The sequence below is a fragment of the Lontra canadensis genome, unplaced genomic scaffold (assembly GCF_010015895.1).
Source record: "Lontra canadensis isolate GAN:19392208 unplaced genomic scaffold, GSC_riverotter_1.0 scaffold49, whole genome shotgun sequence".
In the NCBI taxonomy this organism is placed as follows: Eukaryota; Metazoa; Chordata; class Mammalia; order Carnivora; family Mustelidae; genus Lontra; species Lontra canadensis.
Window position 1 is genome coordinate 7,393,405 of NW_022631043.1, and position 21,943 is coordinate 7,415,347.

Here is a 21,943-nt window from a genome sequence, read left to right on the forward strand (position 1 = left end):
GCACATACCATTTCCTCTATTAGGAAGGGCCTGCCACCCATTTTTGGGTGGGCAAACATCTTTCACAATTCAGAAGCTGATGCCACGCAAACCTTTACCCAACCCCCAACCCATGAATAGCCCCAGTCTCTGGGCATATCCTCCATTGGTTTTCTGTGTTCATACTTCCAGCACTTCTGTTTATTATTTAGATGATGACACCTCAGTTTCCCTCACTAAGCCCCTGGGAGCAGACACCACACCCTTCTTAGGATTGTCTTCCCATCATACATCACAGTGTATACAGTGGTTGTCCATAATTGCATATTACCTAAAGAAAGCAAAGTTTCAAGCAGGCTGGAGATTATGATATGGACAGGAGTTGACCTCATGCCCCTGGAGGCAGGACCATCTGCCCTGCTTACAGGTAGGAAGGTCACTGGTCACTTTATTACTTAATGTCAGTTGCATGAATACAACCATTTAGGAAGGACTCTCTGTGCACCACACCCGGCACTTCACATTGATTACCTCTTACAAAGCTCACAATGACCTTTAAGGGACTTATCGATTCTTACGCAGACCTTACTGATTAAACCAAGATTGTGACTCTGGCCACAGAGTAGTCGGTGGTAGAAACAGGGCTGAAGACCCCAGCAGAACCTGTACTGTGTCCTCTAGGCCAGCCCTTCTCAAGATTTTGGGAACATCTGAGCCTCCTGGGGAGCCTGGAGAGAGGCAGGGATCCATTCAGCAGGTGGGGTCCAGTATCCCAAATTTCGACCAGCTTCCCTAAGTGATGCTAATGCTGCTGATGAACCACACCTGGAGGGTCAAGTCTCCAAACCCCTGGTCATCAAACTCTTTGGATCATATGCCCCATCAACAAAAGAGTTTGAACGAGTGCCCCCAGAACATGTGTATTTCTTTACTTGTAAAGCAAAGACACATGCGACTATAATATTATATTAGAGAAAGTTCGCTCCACTGTTCCAGCTGTTAAAAATATGTCACTGCAAAACCAGAAGCAGAACTTTAGAAGGAAAAGATAGACACTATCTGCAAATGGGAGCTCTAACACTTGCTTCCCAGTGGATTAACCTGTACCCTGGGGGCGGTCCTGGTGCTCACGGGGAAAGGCCTACAGATTTGCAGCCCAGTTCAAACGCTTTCTTTGTCCGGCACTCAGGCCAAGGTGAGCAAACCTAGCTACTCAAGTGACAATGTGCTTTTGGTCTCAGCAACTCGGGCCTCAAAATTCAGATGTGAAGAGGACTAAATGTCAGTGTTAAAGCATCTGAAATCATAGGAATGTACTCGTGTGGGAGACCTGACTGTTGGTATAGAGAATCTCAAAAAAAATGGAGACTTTTTATACAACAGGCATGCCAATACCGATCCATTCCCTTGGAGGGTCTGCCTGCTGCTAGGACTCAGGACTTCGCCTGGGGTACTACTGTTCTTACTGCATGCTCTTACGACCCAGCATTCTAAAAACCCACTTGCTGCTAAAGCCTAAATTTTGGCTAATGTCAAAATCATCTGATTGACGTTATCATGATCCAGATATCCATGATCCAGGTGTGGAGAGTGTTGAACATTGTTAAGAGTGGACTGAGAGATTTCTTTGGCCTTGAAGAGCTGTAATATCCCCCTGTAACATTAGCAAGTACTGGTTAGAGAGGTTCTCATTTGATAATAAGTGTTGAATCCATCTTGTTATCCTTTCAAGCTTCCAGCATGGCCTCTTGGTAATAAGACATTTTAATTTAAGATGGAGTTAGCCTCATTCTGCTCATGCCTCAGATGCCACAGCTCTCTTCTAAGTCTATCAGCCACAGAGCGGAACTTATCGACCTCCTTTGGCTGCTCGAGCTACCCCAAGGAAGGCTTGCTCAGCCTGTAACTGACAGGGCATTGGTTTGAAGTTAATGTAGTTCATCGTATGATTGATTATTTAAATCAATGCCTCAAATTTGAGCTGGATGTTGTCTGTGGCAAAACATGATCTTAGGACCGAGGAAGGCTGTAAAGTAGATATGATATGGCTCTTGGCCCCCTGTAATCTCTCATAAATTAGGTAGACCTTTGGATTGAGCAACACACAATGTGATTCTATTCACAAACACCAACACCTACTGCAGTGGTGTATGGAAGTGACTTCCTTTCCAGGAGCTTTGGTGTTATGGTCTGAATGCTCATGTCCCCCCAGAATGTATGTATTGGAGCCCTAATCCCCAAGGTGATGGTACTTGGAAGGAGGACCTTAGGGAGGTGATGAGGTTTAGAAGAAGTCATGAGCATGGGGCCCTCTGGATGGGATTAGTGTCTTTTCAAAAAGTTGAGGAGACAGAGCTCTTTCTCTCTGCCATGTGAATACACAGGGAGAAAGTGGTCTTCCACAAGCCAGGCAGATGGCTCTCACTGGGAAAGGAATCTGCCAACACCTTGATCTGGGACTTGTACCCTCTGGAACTGTGAGACATGTCTGTTGGTGAAGCCACCCAGTCCGTGGTGCTCTGTTACAGCAGCAAGAGCTGACTAATGCATTCGGGTGCCTCAACCACGAAAGGCAGGTTACCTGGCCATATCCGAACTTCATGCCAGCTCTGACAATATCCCCTACCACACACCCTGCTCGTAAAAACACAGATTCAGCTCTCCACATGGCTTAACTCACATGCCGGGACCTCGCTCGGTGCCGTCCGGGTGCCTTCCAGTTCGTGACCAGCCTCATTCACGCACCAGCAGTTCCGAAGGTCCAAGTGTGCCAGAGGAACGCTGAAGTCTGAGTAGGGCCCTGGGTATCGGCTGAGCTGGCCATTTATGATCTGCCAGAAGAGGTAGGGCTCCAGGAGTATGTTCCCCCCAGCGTGGGTCAGGTTGCCTTCCATCACCGCCAGTGGGACATCTTGGAAAGAAGGGTATCTCATCAGCCCTGGGAAGATGCCCTGTTGGCCAGCCTCATACAGACTTTGAATAAAGAGACGGAAGCTTCCGGAAGCTGCTTCTCGATAGCTTGTGATCTTCCTTAGCAGCTCTGGAGGGGTCAGCTCCTGGCCACTGTTGTTCTGGGCCCCCCATCGCTCATACCACTCAAAGGCCTGCTCAGGGGGGCCATCGCATTGCACGGGCCTCCACTGTCCACTGGCACTGCACTGTGGGACGTAACTGCTGGAGAAGGAGGGCAGCACGCTGGAGTCAGAGCCCAGTGCTCGAGCTACCCCAAGGAAGGCTTGCTCAGCCTGTAACTGACAGGGCGTTGGGCCTGCAAGGGACAAGGAGCAGGTAGATCAGGTGAAAAAGTTCCATGAGCCCAAAAGACCAAGATGAAAACCCCTGACTATCCAAATCCTATCTAAAACTTTACACAGCCAAGGAAATCCCAACAACCGTAAATCTGTAAATAACATCTAGACCAAGAGCATCCCCAGCACCGAAGTTGCACTGTTGCAACCAGCTGTTGTCAGCTCTACAGAAAACTTTGAGCTCCTGAAGGCCAAACGAGTCCCCGTATTCACTCACCAGAATGGCTAACAGTATCAACACTTCGCTGGACAATTTGTAAGTGAATTGGCTAATTTTGCCTTTGCAGCAGTTACAACGGAATCCATTTTTTCTGCACTGCACCATGTCAGAGCCCCAAGAGAGAATCAGGATCTGTGGCTTGGATACTCAACAGACTTACATTGCTTGAGTTCTCCGGGCACACTTCGAGTTCCAGGAATAGCCTGCCCCTCGGCGTCCACGCAGTAGCACTCTGAGTTGAAACACTGGACAGGTAGGAAATGACCCTCACTGTTACAAGAAGGGACAAACAGGCTGGCCCCAGCGGGCAGGCTGCCCGAGAGGCTTTGCATGAGAGCCCTTTCTTTCTCACACTCTGTGGGGCACCTGGGCCGTCCACCTCGAACCCTGGAGCCAGCAAGTTCTTTGCCCCGGGAATCCACACACCAGCACTCTCCAGCAAAGCACTGGACATCCTCATAGTTTCCTTCTGCCGAGCACAGTGGGACAAAAAGGCTGCCAGGTGTCTGCTCACAGCCCTGGGAGCTGAGCACCATTTCCATCACGTCACCTAGATCCCTCGCTATGTCTTCTGGCACAGAGAGAGCCTGCTGCAGGAAGAGAAGGAATTCTGGAAGCTCCAGGAGAGAAGCAAGGAACGTCAGGGCATTTTGGTTCTCTTGCAAGTTGATCTCAAAGCCAAAGCTGTCCACAATCAGCCTATTCGGAACATCTCCCTTCTTAGAGGCTTCAGTGGGTTCTGTGGCAGGATTTGAATCTAATCCTAAGGAGAGGGGCTTGGCGAGATGGGTCCCTCCATTCTGGAAGCCTGGGAGACCGAACTGCTGGAAAAACTGACTGAAGTTAAATGTGCCTTTTGTGCCAAGGGCTCCAGACAAGTTGAACTGGCCAACATTCACCAAAAATTTCCCTCCAAAGAGGTTTTGCTGGAGGCGCTTTGGGTCCGTGGTAAACTGAAGGGCAAGACGAGCCAGTTCTCGGGAGGGAAAAATCGCTCCAATGGCCTCTCTGAGGAGAGTTTCTAAGGCAGGAAACTGTTTATCCTGCCCTTCGACCATTGGGTGGAGAATCCCAGAGTCCACAAAGAGCTCCTTGATCAAGGGAGGGCAGGATGTGGAAAATTTGGCTACTCTTGGAGACGTCCATCTTCCCTCCTGAGCCACGAACAAGTTGTGTTGGCTGAAGTAGCCGGAGGGTCCGAAGTGAAGTCTAGACAGGGCCTGTCTCCTCTCTGAGATGCAGAATTGGTCTTCAGCTGCACAAGACAGAGCAGACAGGAGAAATAGTTTCAACGTCAACAAGGAACACTGAGACCGCCCCACAGACCCTTCCGGTAGTAAGATGTCAAGCATTTCAATGAAGAACATCAACATTTTGTACCTCTGTCTCCTCTAGCCTATTATTTCTTTATTTTCTTCCTCGCCCCCACTCCCAGCAGCATCTGTGGTGGCCATTTGGGGGCATGAGTACTCCAATTGACGTGACTCCCTCTCCTGACTTTCACTGGAGCGTGACCCCCTACTAAGTTGAGGGTCATAGGCACTGGCCCCCTTTCTAAAAACCTGATCACACACTCGCACCAAATGTCCTCTCTGTCTCCTCAGCCAGGATTCCTATCCACCCAGAATTTCAGAACAGGACGTCATTTGGAAGCAGGGTCTTGGCAGATGTAATTAGTTGAAATGAGGTCACACTGGATTCAGGTGAGCCCTAAATCCAATGATGGATGCCCTTCTAAAGCCATGTGAAAACACAGATACGCAGGGAAAAGAGCCACATGAAGATAGGGACAGAAAGCAGCTACATGCCAAAGAAGGCTGAGGGTTAGCAGCCCCCAGAGCCTGGATGGGCCAAGGATGAAAGCCCTTGAGACTTCAGAGGGAGCTCAGCCCTGCTAACACCTCGATTGCAGCCTCTTGGCCTCTAGACTGGGAGGGAATACATTTCTGTTGTTTTAAGCCATCCGGTTTGTGGTCATCTGTTACAGCAGCCCTAGGAAACTAATACACCCACAAATTCCTATTTCTTTTTAATGAAATTTTTTCCCTAGCATTCTCTTGTTAGAATTTTTAATGGACTTTAATACTTCATTATATGCTCTTTGCACGGCTGCCTAACCCCTCCTTGTGGGTAGGCTTGTCTAGGCTAACTAGTTTATAGGCTCTTGGAGCATAAGAACCATAATTGAAATGCTATTAGTATTTCCTATAATAAATATTTTCCTATGTTGTAATATATAATATTATATTATAGGAAATATGGAAATATTTCCTATAATATAATAATGCCCATGCAACAAACACACTTAGTATATTTTTCTAGGCTTCTTGACCTTTCCTTGAAGTTATTAATTAAACAGTGATCAGCTCGGTCAACTCCACGCATGGTTGGTCAGGTCGCTCTATCAGAATAATCTAGCTTGACTGCAATCACATTAAGGAAAAAGACTTTAAATTCAAATTCCAAGCATCTCCATCCCACAGGTGGAAACAAGTAAGTTCCATGTTTCTCCATAAAACCATACATTTTAGAGGTCCTTTTCAGCCAGCCACCCACCCACCCCCAACTTTTTAAAATAATTCTTTCCCTTCAGTTCACACGGATGCCAAAAAGGAAGTCAGCCAATTTCCCTCTGTAACCAGGCAACAGAGAAAGAACAGGAACATGTGGTCAGAGAGAGAAAACAGACTGGGAACATCCGAACCCCTAACACATCCCTCAACCAGTCCATGGCTGCCTTGAATGGAAGGTATTACAGGGAGGTATGGAAGAAATAAGGTCCATGGCTTTGCTTATTCTGTTTCCAAATTGAGGGCATATCCCTTCCATTCATTTGTTATGTAGTGTTACCAAGGCAAAAGCATGCAGACATTGACTCCCTGTGGCATTCGTTTGCATGGAAATAGGACAGATACACCAGAGAGGAGAAAGTAAAAATATATGATCCCCACATTTGGTAACATTCTGGTTTTAATTTGGAGAAACCATAGTTCTCCATGTCCACCTGGAACCTGGAGGGCACAATATTCCCTAGATTTTAAGAGAACGTCAGTCTAATCATAAATACCGTCAAGACAGACCTTCAAAATGTTCTTCTGCGTTCTCGCACTTGGCAGATAGAATACTACCGAACACCATGCAGAACATTCAAAATGTTAAGTTGGAGACATCAGTGACTTCACAGGAACTATTGAATGAACATGAGCATTGGATCCCTTTCGAGACTATAAAAACACTTGCCCGCTTCCTTCACTGTTTGCAATCTTGCGGACTCCATCCAGCTCCTAGGTTCCTTCCTCCTCTCCCTCACCCCTAACTCCATTCAGGATCTTACTGGTAAGAAGGAATAGAGTCTTACTGGAGTGTCCTGTGACATTTCTCACGTCCATGCCCCTCGCCCCAGACCGCCGCTTCTACTTTCGTATCGGTCCCTGTGCTGGGTTGAACAGTGTCTCCTCAAAATTCATTTCCTTCCTAGAACCTCAGAATGTGATTTTTTTTTTTATTTCTTTTCAGCGTAACAGTTCATTTTTGCACCACACCCAGTGCTCCATGAACTACGTGCCCTCCTTAATACCCACCACTTGGCTCCCCCAACCTCCCAACCCCCGCCCCTTCAAAACCCTCAGGTTGTTTTTCAGAGTCCATAGTCTCTCATGGTTCACTCCTCTTCCAATTTCCCTCAACTCCCTTTTCCTCTCCATTTCCCCTGTCCTCCATGTTATTTGTTATGCTCCACAAATAAGTGAAACCATATGATAATTGACTCTCTCTGCTTGACTTATTTCACTCAGCATAATCTCTTCCAGTCCCGTCCATGTTGTTACAAAAGTTGGGTATTCATCCTTTCTGATGGAGGCAGAATCCTAGAGGAGAACATAGGCAGTAACCTCTTTGATATCAGCCACAGCAACTTCTTTCAAGATATGTCTCCAAAGGCAAAGGAAACAAAAGCAAAAATGAACTTTTGGGACTTCATCAAGATCAAAAGCTTCTGCACAGCAAAGGAAACAGTCAAGAAAACAAAGAGGCAACCCACGGAATGGGAGAAGATACTTGCAAATGACAGTACAGACAAAAGGTTGATATCCAGGATCTATAAAGAACTTCTCAAACTCAACACACACAAAACAGATAATCATATCAAAAAATGGACAGAAGATATGAACAGACACTTCTCCAATGAAGACATACAAATGGCTATCAGACACATGAAAAAATGTTCATCATCACTAGCCATTAGGGAGATTCAAGTTAAAACCACATTGAGATACCACCTTACACCAGTTAGAATGGCCAAAATTAGCAAGACAGGAAACAACATGTGTTGGAGGGGATGTGGAGAAAGGGGAACCTTCTTACACTGTCAGTGGGAATGCAAGCTGGTGCAGCCACTTTGGAGAACAGTGTGGAGATTCCTCAAGAAATTAAAAATAGAGCTTCCCTATGACCCTGCCATTGCACTACTGGGTATTTACCCCAAAGATGCAGATGTAGTGAAAAGAAGGACCATCTGTACCCCAATGTTTATAGCAGCAATGGCCACGGTCGCCAAACTGTGGAAAGAACCAAGATGCCCTTCAACGGACGAATGGATAAGGAAGATGTGGTCCATATACACTATGGAGTATTATGCCTCCATCAGAATGTGATCTTAATTGGAAATAGGGTCATTGTCGATGTAGGTAGTTAAGATGAGGTCATACTAGGGTCAAGTGGGCTCTTAGTTTTATATTACTGGTGTCATTTTGAGAGGAGAGGAAGAGCCACAGAGGCTGACAGGAGGGAAGACAGTCCCCTGATGACCAAGCAGGGTTTGAGGCTCCCGTTGCCACAAACCAAGGAATGCCAGAGATTGTTGGCAACGATCACAAGCCAGGAAAATGGCAAGGAAGGAGTTTCCCCCAGAAGCCTTCAGAGGGAGCATGGTCCTCCTGACACTTTGACTTTGAACTTCTAGGCTCCAAAGCTGTAAGAGAATATATTTCTGTTGTTCTAAGTCCCTGATTCTGTGGTCATTTGTCACAGCTGCCCCAGGAAAGTAATACAGTCCCCTCCTCAGTCTTCAAGACATTGCAATGACCTTCACACTGGCCCCAGGCCTATAGTCTAATCCTGCTTTCAACACACCCTGCTTCCAAGTGCCTGGGTGGTCTTTCTTACACACAAAACCCACCATGGAACTCTCTTAGGTTAAAATCCTTCAACCTCTTCACCTGACCTCTAGGATGAAGCCTTTGCTCTGTAAGGAGAACCTCACTGTCTCATCCCAACCATCCCCCAGGCTTGAAGTGCAGAGCCCCATCCTGATCCTACTGCAACACTGTTCTCTGCCCTTCTTGCAGGTTCAGCGTCAGTACCACACCAGTGCTTGTCATATATATCCTTATAATTTGACTCTCCTGCTCAATAGATGGAGAACACCTCTCCTTACTGTCCTCCTTCAGGAAATATCTTTACTTGAGAAGACTAATCAAGCGTCACCTCTTCCATGAAGCCTTCCTGAACGTCTCATCTTCATACACTCTGCAAGATAGACCTAACCTCCCCTGTTTGCGCTGCTTTTGTTACTGGTACACACTTCTCTCACAGCACAGTAAACATAATTCTCTTTTCTTTCTTCACCTATGAGGCCCCCAAAATTCTGTGAGCTCACGGAGGAAGCAACTAGGGAAGAGAACCAAAGAGAAGGCCCTTGAGAGGCAACCCACCGCAAGATGGCCGCGGGCCTCGGCGCCGAGTTCCGTGGATCTCCTTCCCTCGGGCGTCCACGCACCAGCACGGGCCTCCCCTCTGGCACTGCACCTCCTGGTAGCCCCCGTCCCGGCGGCAGCTGGGAACGTAGGGGTGACCAAATCTGTTCGCTGTGAACCGCTCCACTTCGCATTTTGTGGGGCCTGGGAGAGATGGGGGTGAGGAAAGGAGAGGACAGCATGTGAACAAGGCTTCTGGGTTGACAGCACACATTCTCTTTGCTTTGACAATGTTTTAAACCCTGGCACCCACTTCGGGGGAACAGACAAGGTGGCTGCGGTGACTCTGAAACCCAAGTGGTCTCCTCCAATCAGAAACATGCACATGCCTCATCCCCTCGGTACCCACATCGGAATCGGCCAGAGACGACGAGCCAAACTGCTAGGAACCGTCTCTGCAGTATCCGGTACAGGGTTGTCTCCGCGAAGGTGGGGGCAAGGTCCAGGCCAGCAAAAATGGTGTCATAAATTTCGTCAAGTAACAGCTCCAAACCTGAGCGAGGACAGAAGCATGTCAAGGGCCAGGTGCATTCAGAAAGGAATCCTGACCTGGACCATCACACAGACATTAGGACGGCCAGTGCCTACGCGGGCATCACCATGCGTCAGGTCTGATTGAGATTTTAATGGTTTCAGAGATGCCTGGGTGGCTCGGTCGGTTGAGCGTCCAACTCTTGATTTTGGCTCAGCTCATAATCTCAGGGTCATGAGATCGAGCCCCACGTCAGGCTCTGCACTCAGTGGGGAGTCTGCTGGAGATTCTCTCTCCCTTTCTCTCTACCTCCCTTACTACCACCACCCCCCATGGATAAATAAAATCTTAAAAAAAAAAAAACATTTTAATGGTTTCCAAAGTCAGGGCTGCTGTGTACAGTTGCGCAGGTTGTTTGCACCACAAAGGAACACTGCTTATGAGAGCAGATTAAAATGCATCCTCTGTTCCACTCTCCAGGCTCAGAGCCGCATCTGCCCAAGGCAGAGCACCTCCTTCCGGTAAGCACAAAGGCTCCATTTGCACCAGCAGCTGTGTTCAAAGCACCATAGATGAACATTTGCTAAATGTGGTCTCTTCAAGACCCAGGGCAGCCTAGCAGGGGAGGAGGCAGACACTGCTCTTTCTGCTTGGCAGGAAATGATACTTAAGCTTCCAGGTTTGGGGACTACCTCTCTCTCCCTCCATTTGCCTGAGGTGTGCTTACCTGTCTCAGCCAGCTCCCGCCCTTGACTGTCCGCACAGTGACAATACCCAGACACCTCAGGGAACTTGCTCCGGAAGGCACTGAAGGTCACAAATGCATCTGGAAACCTAAGGCAGAAGGAGATTTATGGTCACTGTTTCCTAAAGCATAAGTCTTCACAAGTTCTTCTTGTAGAAATAAATAATTGTGGACTCATCTCATCTGGAGAGAAGGAATGTCTGCTTTTTTTTTTTTTTTTTTTTTTTAATCTCATGCCATTTGCTTCACGTTTCTTACAGGAAATGCATTTCTTTTCTAAGCTGGATTTACCTGGCCAGAGCCAAGCTGGATGAGTGAAAATGAAGCTGTGCTCAGCTGTCACCTACTAATTAGTCCTCTCTCTCCCTCGTGAATTTTCACCAGTTTCTACACAAGCATGTGCCTCCTAGGATCAGGCGGAACACAGGTGACAAACCTCACATTACTGGAGTATAACTTTACTGACTATAACTCTAGGGATGAAAGGCCAAGTTTGCTTCACAAACATATGGTGCATTGCAGATGATCTCATTTGAGGAGATCAAACGACTCCAAGCCCCTTACAACTTTTCCAGAGCTTGAAAAGAAGCCAGATTCCACCATAGGAAATTTTTGAGGACATTTCCCAGTCCCATAGTTGAAAACATGTGAAATCAACATGACACCACTTAAAAGGGCTATGCATTCCTTTCCATGAGTGCAGGGAAAGGGTGCCCACGCCGTGTCTGAGCTGGCAATTGCTGTCAGGAGCTAATCGACGGGGTTCCTGATCCTGAAGTAAGACGAAGCTACGTGATAGAAAACCATACTCACGAGTTCTTCCCATGTGCAATGATTTAGCAACCAGAGAAGAATTTTTCATCTTTATGCAACATCGAGAGATTTGCGTTTATGCCCTAGAGGGCTAGCACCTGAGAAACAAGCATAAGGTGTTTCTACCTATGCCCAGAAATACATCCAGAGTCAGTGAGCAGAAGCAGCAGCTCTCTGCACAGACCCACTGCTGTGCCATCTAATCCAGCAAAGTACTGAAAACAACCTTAATGTCCAATGATAGGAAAATTAATAAGTAAATGATGGTAAATTTCTCAAATGGATGCATACATAACATTACATAAAAAGGGTAGAATACAGCACGGCCTGTAAATACACTGCAGGTATATTTGCAGAAGGTAAGGTATGTTATGTTGGCTACCGATCTTGAAAACAGTGGTGGAAGATAGAGTTTAAACCCAGGTCTTACCGACCACGTGCTGCCTACGTCTGCCAGTGGTGTTATTCAATGTATGTTGGCTGCACCTGGTTCCTGTTCCACATTCTGAAAGGCATGTGACTCTGTTTCATTCAGACACTCTCCTCTGCCTGCCTTTCCCGATATCTAATAGATGTGGAAGGCACGCGTGTTGGAGAATGCAGGGATGGGGCACCTGGCTGGACCAAGGCTCTGAAACCCATTCCAGCCCTAGGCACAGGAAGTTTCTATCACTCTAGACCCATGTTCTGCTGATTCCACCGAAGGCCTGCTTCAGGGTCATGTCCCAGGACCAGTGCTCTGTCCCAGAACTCTCGAGCCATCTTCATCCCACCACTTTAGGGTTAGAGATCTCCTCTCTGCATTTACTGTCTTAGGAGCTACCCAGTACCTGGGCCTCCATTGTTTTTTGCATGGACCTCACTCCCGATATCCTTCCTTCTTGCATATGCGAGATCACTGCGGCTTCAGCTAGACGGGGGGGGGGGGGGGGGGGGGGTTTCTCCCAACCCCCCAGGAAGATGACCTAAAGGCAGCTACTGCCACCTGGTCTCTCCAAGGCTGTCGTCTTCTGGCCTCTGGGCAGACCCTTGGTGCTGACACCTGGAACCCGTCCTTGCCAATGCTATGTGCCCTGAAAAGAGCTTAGGTCTAGAGGCAGGGGTGTCAGAGCTCTGGCCTTGGCATAACCCTAGGGGGTCATTGCTCATCATTACTACTCCTGAAAATAATAACAGGGGGCATGTTCTAGACGATCAGACACTGCACCAAACACCCTCTAATCTCACCGGATCCTCACAACCTTGCTTCAAACGCAGGGAGGGCCTCTGCCATGCTTCCAACCTCCTGCTTATTAGATCCCACCCTTCTCTGCCACCCCAACCAAAGTCCAACTACTGAAACTGAACCCAAGGTCTGGAGGAAATGGGGGTAAGGCTCTATCCTAATAGTTGGGCCAACTAGGTTTGGAACCTGGTGTACAGCCAAAGAATACTCCAGAGGAAGTGAGTCTGGAGTGGGATTCTGAAGCTAAGAACAAGGATTTGGCAAGGAGAGAATGGAGAACATGTCTAGAAGGATCATTAGCGTGTCTCCAACTTCAAAGCAGGGGCAGGGGATGACAGTATGGGCAGAAGGAAAAACTGAGAGGCTGGTCATCACTGGCGGAGGCACAGGTCTGGTGATGAACGTCAGGACACAAGCATCTCTACCATGAACATGCTGTTCCTGAAAGCTCCATGCCCATTAGCCTTCTAGACATGGGTCTTAGGAAACCGACTGTCCTGTTAGCAACAGGACATGGTCGAGTTATATAGGACCCTGTGGCATATGGCATTGTCCCTTTTATGAGAATCAGAGGAACAAAGATTTTTCCATCTTCAGTAGAAGAAAAAAATGTGTTCTTCTGAGAAACAGGTTTACTTTTATCTGGTGGAAACCAAATAACTGAGAATGTTTTCTCTTCCTCTGGGTATAAGGCGCTTGAAGACCAATACACAGCCCCTTATATTTGTGATAAGAAACCTTTATAGAGTGAGTGGTGCCAACCTTGCCTTGTCTTATTCTTATTTTCTACCTTTATTTTGTCTCCCCTATGATCTCCTCTATTTCCCGTTTCTAGACTGTTTGGGGATGTCAGAAGAAATGAGGAAGAGAAAATCAGCACAAAACCTTAAAAATTAAAAATGACGTATTTCATCTAGTAGAGAAGGATGTGTCCCTTCTGTTGAATTAAAGCAAACCCTTAGGAGGATCTTAAGAAAGTTCTTGAGAAAGAAAATCATGGTGCAGGGGGAAACGGAAAGGGTGGCTGTCCTGAGTTGAGGCTCAGATTGTGGCCAACCCAATTAGAGAAATCACAGCTCTGGCTCAGTGGAATATGAAAGGTCAGGCCCTGCCAGGCACTGGGTCCTGGTCTGGTACAGACCAGCATCCATGCCCTGAGCTCAGGCAGATGTTACCGCCCCTCAGTCAGACTCTCCACTCCACCCAGAAATGGTTCCTCTAGAAATCCAGCCATCGATTAATAAATTAGCAATTTAGGAGTCAGAAGAGCACTCCTTCAATAGGGGGACTTGGCGTGGATGTCTCCTATGAGGGTAACTGGTGGTCAGTCTTCGAAGATTTCTCCCCATGTTCTAGAATGATGTCCACGTGCCACACGTTAAGACACATCTGATCCTTCTCATTGGGTTATCTGATTAGCATGGGTGGCCAAGGATCTAGGGTTGCTATGAAAGTTGGAGGTTGCTTAGTCACTAAGGACAAGAGCTGACAAACCAATTAACTGAATTTTAGAATGGACCACTAAGGTCTAGCAATGGCATCAGCTCCTAAAACCTTGACCTACAATCTGCTTGGGCAGAATACGTTTCTCTATTAGTGGCTGCGTGAAGACAGTAGGAAAAGTAGAGTCAAAAGAACCAGAAAAACTTACTTCACACCGTGACATGGTTTTCAAAGTCACCAGCCAAACAGGTGTCCTTAGCCATGGCCTCCAGGAGGCAAAAGGACCTGCTTCAGACAGGCAAACACTATGGCCACGTTCAAGTGCAAATCATCCCCGGCACATGCAGAACAACACAGCAGGTTGGCAAATGAGCTCACCATAGGCTTCCGGCCTCCCCTCCAGGCCCCATGCAAGTAAGTCAGCTGCTTCGTGCTCTCTACTTGGAAGTCTCAAAAAGAAAGCCTCTCAGATTCAGCATTCCAAAACCAAACTTGTGACTTTCCTTTTCCAAACTCATCCTGTACCATGAACCCAGAAATGAGACCTGGGCTTGGCTCTTTCTCTCCCTCACCCTCCACCTTCACCAAGTGCCATGGATTCCACCTCAGCAATGTTCCTCCAGCGCTTCTGTCTCCTCACAGCGCCCTCTGCCACGTGCTCTCAGTCCATGCCAACACGGTCTCTCGCCTGGACCCGAGCAGGAGCCCGCAGACCCACAGAGGGGCCTCCCAGCACCCCCCCTGTTCTTCTCCAGCCAGTCCATTCTTTCCGTAATTCAAAATATACCCAATCTCCCCCCAACCCCCAGGCTCAAAATTCCTGATGCAATATTGGGGACATACTAAGACTAAAAATTACCCTTTGCTTATCTGAAATTCAGATGTAACTGGACATTCTGTATTTTATCTTCAACCTTAGGGATGAAATCTAGACTCTCTACCTGGCCTCTGGGGTTCCTACCACCATGCCCTGTGGAGCAGCTGGGCCTGGCACTGCCTGGGTCAGCTTATCAAGAAACCTCTGAATATGGCTGGGCTTCTCGTAACCAACCACCCAACCCTTCCCATGACCTTTCCAAATTGGAATTCCCCCCTGAGACACACTTGCTTTCATGAAGGAAAGGATCTCATTTCAGGAGTAATTTTTTTTGTTTGTCTTAAACAACGGATGCTGAGTCTTGAACTTTTGCATTTAACTTGACTGCCCTCTTGTGGAAGGAGCTGTGAACTGTGCCTCAAGCTGTCACCCGCAAAGTTCTTGAAAGCGCCCGTGACAAGCATGGACTGCAGGCCTACTGTGCACAAGGCTCTGTGCTGGGTGCTGCAGGGAGAGAGCTGAATCGGGGTTGTGTGGGATAGTAAGTAGAGCCAGGAAGCACTAGCGCCCACTGACTGTGTTTCCCGTGAGTTCCTTAGCCTCTGTGTTTCAGATGCGTCATCTCTTGCTAGAGAACATAATTTTTTTTTGTAAGTATTAAAGTAGGCAGAAGGACGTCAAATTGCCTATATAGAGTAAGCACTCAGTTGAACTGAGTCCACACTGGTTTGCATCAATGAGTATCAGTAAATCGAGCTTTTGGGAAATCCTTATGTGCACATAGGCAGGCCATTCTCTAAGCCTGGGAATGGGGAAAAAAATTTACGTTTTTTGCACCTGGGCAATATGGAAGGAATCCCTACAGATGCATCATAATTTGCATTTGTCTCCGTGGTTTCATGGATGAGGTCTCATCAGATCCTCACCAGAACTTAGTGCACAGGGACTTGTCCCTGTCCCTTCTCCATATTTCAGATGGGGGCACTGAGGAACAGGGACACAGAGTAAATGAGCAGGTCACGTTGCCAAGCAGGGGCAGAGTTAGAATGAGGGTCACAGAGGCAAATGCAATGGGGCCAGGCAGGTAACACGGATGGAAGGAGTAGGCAGAGGGATACAGAGTGCTGGACTGCTGGACCGTGTGTGATCAGTCCAAAAAAGACAGTTCAAAGCCAGCTTCTTGGTGCCATGGGGGAATTCAGGAATTCAGAATTTTGTGTGTTAAGTTAAACATAAGAAATTGCTGATGTTCAACTATTTTTACCTATGCAAACAGAAATTTCATGGAGTTAACTTGAAATGCTTCAGTTTTTAAAAGAATATACAGCTCCAGTAAGACTTGTCACGGGCCAGCTCCTGTGGCCAGGCTGTGAGCCTGAGACCTCTCCCAGCACAACCCATGGGAACTCTCTCTTGGAGAGGGAAAGAAACAGGTTGCTTGGAAGCCAACCACACAGAGGCTCAGGTTCTCCAAGAGAATTCCCAGCAGTAGCCACAGACTAATACTTTTACTGATCTCACTCAGGGCGTTTCAATCTTGTCCGAGTCTGTGCTGGCCCTTCACAATGACAAAGGGGCCATCTTAAATAACAGAAGCAACCTGATTATTTGGGTCAAGATCTATCATGCATCTCCTTTTGTACATTTGTTACCTAAATCCCTATGCTTATGTATAAATGCGTACAAACACACAATTCACAAAAATACTTACATATGATGATGCCCATGCTTGCAAGAGGGCCGTCTTCTCTCCATCTCTGCTGATTTCCCTCTCCCTACCCCTGCTTCTCCACAGCCGCTTGACCCTGCAGATGGCCATGATCCCCACCCAGTGTGCGCTGACTCATCCATCCCCTGTGCTCACCTAATCTCGTACATACCCAAGCAGAATCCTATCCCCGTCTATGCACGTAAAAGGGTGTGTGCTTATTTGTTCTGTAAAAAGTAATCAAACAGGGGCACCTGGGTGGCTCAGTGGGTTAAGCCGCTGCCTTCTGCTCAGGGCATGATCTCAGGGTCCTGGGATCGAGCCCCGCATCGGGCTCTCTGCTCAGCAGGGAGCCTGCTTCCTCCCCTCTCTCTGCCTGCCTCTCTGCCTGCTTGTGATCTCTCTCTCTCTGTCGGGTAAATAAATAAAGTCTTAAAAAAAAAAGTAATCAAACAAATGCCTTGTATCTTGTATATTATCATGATATACAGGGCAGCACCCTCTCCTTCTGTCTAACAGCTGCATACGTATTTACGGTGGTGGCCATTTATCCAGCCGTCCACCTTGGGTCTCTCTGTCCCTTTGTTCTCTGTTTTCTGCTACAGTGAGAAACAATGCAGTAGACATCCCAATACATATGTCCTCACTCTCTGGTCTTTTTATTTCCGCGGGTTGCCTGGCCCAGGCAAGGGGACAGTGGGAGTTCATGTAGTTTTTAGATGTCTGTTGCCAGCTTGCTTTGTTAAAAAATACTGTTGTCCTTCAGATGCCCAGCAGCTTATGAGAGTGAGGCCTCTCTCAACTCCCAGCAGCCTGGGCCTCTGACACCCCAAAGCCCCCAGCCCCAGTGTGAGCAAGAGCTTCAGCAAGGGTTAACAAGAGATAGTCCAAGGTCGGATACACCCCAGAGGCCGGCTCCTCTTACCTGTTGTAGCTCTGAATCAGGTCAAAAATCATCATGTCTGTGGTGTTGACAAACTTGCACTGGACAGGCAGGAACCCCCCATCTGGAGAACACTGCGGTGGTGACTTGTCCCCCACCCCGTGGAGGAGACGGCGGTTTCTTATCTCACAGCTCCTGGGACCTAAACAATTCCGAGGACAAGATTTCAGTGCTGAGGTAGGAGTAGGTGCCTAGGCTTCTGCAGTCCGTGTTCATCCCACACACGTGATCCAGACCCGGCCAGAGACGGAGTCCCGCACGGGGGACTTGCCACTGACCTCTATGCTGATGCTTCTACCAACCAGCCAGCAAGTCCTGGTCGTGCACCATGTGGCGCTATTAGAAGTGATAAAACCTTCCTCAACTGCTCTCATTTTCTGTACTGAGGGCTGGGCTCTCTGCCTTTGGTCAGGGAGACCTGAGGAGGTCTCGGTTATGGGTGGAAAGCTGCGCACACTCGGGGTGGGGGTTGGGTGTGTGGGCTGCGGGGAGTCCAGAGACTTACACCGGGTCGGCCTCCCCAGCTGGCGCGTCCCGTACACCTCCATCCCTTCTGCATCCACACACCAGCACTGCTCCTGCCCCAGGTTGCACTGCACGGGCGCGTAATCCCCCGAAGCCTGGCACCGGGGGAGGTAGGCGGCCGTCGTGCCGTTGATGTAGCCGCTCAGCAAGATCTGCTGCTTCTCCAGTTGGCAGAAAGACGGACCTGAGGGTGCATGGAGAAGTGTCCGACCGTGCTGCAGGGACAGCTTCAGGCTCTCTCCCTGGAGACCAGGACATGTCCTTCCCACCCCCGGTGGAGAGGGAGCGACAGGCCCGTGAACCACGGATCCTCTGAGCCGGCAGAAAGCTCGGGACCAGCGCTCCGGCTGTCCGGCTTTATCCCAGGACTTCTCCCAGCATCCTATGTGCCAGGCCAGGGAAGGGCAGACTCCACTGTGGCCCACTGGTCCCCGGGAACCCCCCACAGCCCGGGTGCGGCAGAGGGGAGGCTGTCTGCTGGCGGAAGCTTGTCGGAACACATTTGCACGCCCCTGCCCATACCCTCCCGGCACCACTCTGGGTCTCCCTCCTTATATGTAGGGTTGAAACACGACCACCCTCCTAGGTACGTGAAGAACAGTGACCCGGACGATCACTGCCTCTGCTGAGCACCGACTGTGTGCCCGGGGTTCCACACCTGCCTTAAATCCTGTGAGGCAGATCCTACATTCCTATGAAAGATGGGGGACCACAGCTCAGTGAGGGCATGGTACCGGGCTGAGGTCTTTCAGCCGGAGCGTGCTGGGAGCCGGCCTGCTCCCCAGGCTGGCCAGGCCTGCCACGAACAACCCCGTGCCCCAAACAGAGCTTTTCTCCTTAAAGGAGATCTTTGGCTCCAGGCTCAATATCACCATTTCAAGATGACCAGTCCCCACTGGACTCTGTCTTGGGCTTAGCTCTGACGTGCTTTCCAGGGAGGCTGTGTTTCTTTGACTACACATGATAATACTTGTTTTCGATGGGGAAATGCTCACCTAGGTCTCCGATTTTAGAAACACCGAGGTGAGAAAGCACTAGGTGTGTCTGTGGCCTAATTCTGCTTCCAGTGACCTTGGATGTCTGGCCTGTGGCTTCCTCAGAGCCTGGCATGTAGCCCGCAAGTGGGCCGGTTCAGCACCTGTTTGCTGAAAAAATGACTTGACGGGCCCACTGGGTTTTCAAAGAAGTCCCGCAGGAAGTAGGGCCTCGTGTGCAGGACTGTTTCCCTAATTGGAAGAGGAACCTCCAGCAACCCAGAGGGAGACCTGCCGGGTCACAGGAACCCCTTTCCCCCGGATGTCCCCTCTTGCACTCACAGGCCACGGGCCGAGCAGGCTGCCGGCTGCCAGGCACCTCCCGGCCATCGGCATCCACACACCAGCAGGAGCCCCCATCGTTCTGGCACTGGACGGTCCTGCAGGCAGGAGAGACACACCACATAGACAGCATTACTGGGGTCCCGAGCCACAACCCAGCTTAGTCTTCCTCTCCTTTCCAGTCTTCCAAGTTTTCATTCATTTAAATTAGGGAGACATGGAGTGGAGGGGGTGAGCGACACAGTGCCAAAGCTGGCCTTTTCCTGTCCTGCTCATCCCCGTGACAGCTCAGCCGTCCATCCTCCAGCCATCCCATCTATAAGGTCTGTGGCAAACGCCCGCCCCACCATGTGGCTGCCACCTGGAATCCACTGCAGGGGGTAAAGCCGGTGCCCTTGTGGCCCAGGGGTGGGCAAAGCAGACCGTGAGGTCCAGGCCGGCGGAGAGCAGAGCCTCGGGTGTGGGTTACACAAGGAGGCACGCTCGGGTTGTCTGGGATACGTGGTGTCTGCGGTGAGGCCGGCAGGAGGATCGGCTGTCCTACTAGGGGCAGAAGGAGGTCAAAAGGGCTCCAGGTGAGGAGAAAAGCAAATACAAGCCCCCTGAGGAGGACCGGGGCGGGGGGTGCCTGGAACTACAAGTGACGGGGAACAGCGACACGAATAAAACCACAAAGGTGAGCTTCCCCCCAGCCCTTATGTCGCTCCAGACATCCCAGATGCTCAACAAGGGGCTGGACCACGGGGTCTCTGCGCTGCCAGGTGCATTAAGAGCACATACAAAATGAGGTCAGCAGCGATGTTTCACAGGCGTTCCCAGAACGCAGTCCAAGCACAGAGCTCCCCTTGTCCAATGCGACTAGAATAGCACAGGAACGTCAAAATCCAGGCCCACACAAAGGATTCCTGTGCATTCTGCTGTGATGTCATGTATATTATGGCTCCGTTCTATAGGGAGAGCCCAGGATGCAGGTTCACATTAGGGTGGCCAAACACCCCTTCTGGAGAGGAGCTCACTATGGGGAGACAGAAGCGCCTGGCCCAGATCGCTGGCCTTAGCAGGGCCGAAGTCCAGGCAGCTTGTCCTTCCCCTGACCTCTGACTTCTCACAAGTACCCACAGAGGACAGGAGGCGCCAATGCATCAATCCCCCACACCTTTCATTAAAGCAATTACACTGCAAGTTTTGGCAGGAAAAATGGGAAGTCCTTGGTCCTGGCTGGAATGAAGCAGTGACCGGGACACTCTGGGTCAGATTATCCAGTGTTCATCAGCCTGAGGAACAGACCCTAGAGGAGGACACCTGCCACCCTCCCCCCAAGTGACAGTGTCACATGTCATGAACACGGGTGGGGGAGAGTGAGGGCACCTCACAGGGTTAGGGGGGAGGGGTGGAGATAAGCTTTAACATTTCTTAGGGCCCCAGGGGTCCACAGGGCTGAGGAAGTCTTACTGGTAGCTGCCGTCTTCTGAGCACTGAGGAACGTGGTCCGCTCCCCTCAAAAAGGCTGTCTCCCTCTGCAGCTCGCAAGGACGCAGGGGCTGGGTGTCCACCTGGTATTCTGGGGAAAGGGAAGCAGCTCATCAGGGAAGAGTGTAGATGGGATTTCTTTGACAATGATGGGCTCCCCAAAACACAGATGCTTTCCTGAGTTGTATTTCTGGCCTCATCATCAATAATCACCTTCTAACTTGCAACTTGGTGGTTATTCACGTGTTTCCAAGTATGCCATTGGCTCATTTAACCCTCAGCCTCTCCCAGGAAGTGATGTCTGCGTTTTACCCTTTTGTCACTAAGACAGCGGCAGGAACCTGCTCAAGGTCAACAGTTGGCAAGAGCAGGATTCAAAGTCAACGTTCAGACCCTCACACTCCCCTGAACCTCTGTGGGGTTAGGTCTGAACACCAGAAAGAAGGTGTTCTTGGATTTATCAAGCCACCCCTGGGGCAGAACACTTCCTTGGCACAGTTCAGAAATGCAAACTAATTAGTAACTCCCCAAGTCGTATTTGTATGTCACATTGAGAACACATGTGACACCCAGGAGCTTACTCAGAAATCACAACCACCCCGGGAGGGAGGTGTCACTGGCTTACTTTTCCAACAAGAATACCAAAGTGTAGACTTATCCAAAGTCACCCAGCAAGTGGCTGAGCTGCTGCTGGAACTTATGTCTATTTCACTGAACAGGTGAATTTGTTTTTTTTTTTTCCACTACCTGCAGACTACTCTCAAATGCCTCCCAAGGATGGCCTCGGCCTGAGATAGCTAAGGAAATACAAAAAAAAAAAAGGTCAGTGCCAAAATTCACTAAAAGGATGGGGTGGGGTGAGCTAAAATTGAATGAGGTGGGGTGAGCTAAAATTGAATTAGGGAGATCTGTTTCCCATCTGCTCTCCACCAATCACTGGTTCCGTGAACTCAAGGCAATTCGGTCTACTTTTATGAACCTCTGTCTCTTCATCTGAATTCCCTCCTTGGGACATAATGAGGACTGAATGAGATCAGAAATGTCCCGAGGCACTGGGGCCAAGCCTGGCTGACATCGGAGCTGTGGCCTGAGAGCTCCCTCCAAACCCTCTGCTCCGTGGCCTTGGGCTCATAACTCACCGAAGATGTTGGCCGACGCCACGCAGGCTGACCCGAGTAGACTGAAGACCCACAAGGCCAGGGCCAT

General features: G+C 49.3%; 1 protein-coding gene across 1 annotated transcript in view; it reads right to left on the minus strand.

Annotated features, from left to right (window-relative positions):
• Positions 1-21,943, minus strand: part of TG (thyroglobulin) — a 236,675-nt gene extending 214,732 nt beyond the window's left edge. Inside the window, exons 1-10 of the mRNA XM_032873495.1 lie at positions 21,877-21,943; positions 20,720-20,828; positions 19,268-19,365; positions 17,932-18,135; positions 17,409-17,568; positions 10,460-10,566; positions 9,610-9,753; positions 9,219-9,404; positions 3,668-4,762; positions 2,660-3,247 (exon numbers count right to left, since the gene is read on the minus strand). Of these exons, the coding sequence (XP_032729386.1) occupies positions 2,660-3,247; positions 3,668-4,762; positions 9,219-9,404; positions 9,610-9,753; positions 10,460-10,566; positions 17,409-17,568; positions 17,932-18,135; positions 19,268-19,365; positions 20,720-20,828; positions 21,877-21,943 (2,758 nt within the window). The remainder of the gene's footprint in view (positions 1-2,659; positions 3,248-3,667; positions 4,763-9,218; positions 9,405-9,609; positions 9,754-10,459; positions 10,567-17,408; positions 17,569-17,931; positions 18,136-19,267; positions 19,366-20,719; positions 20,829-21,876) is intronic.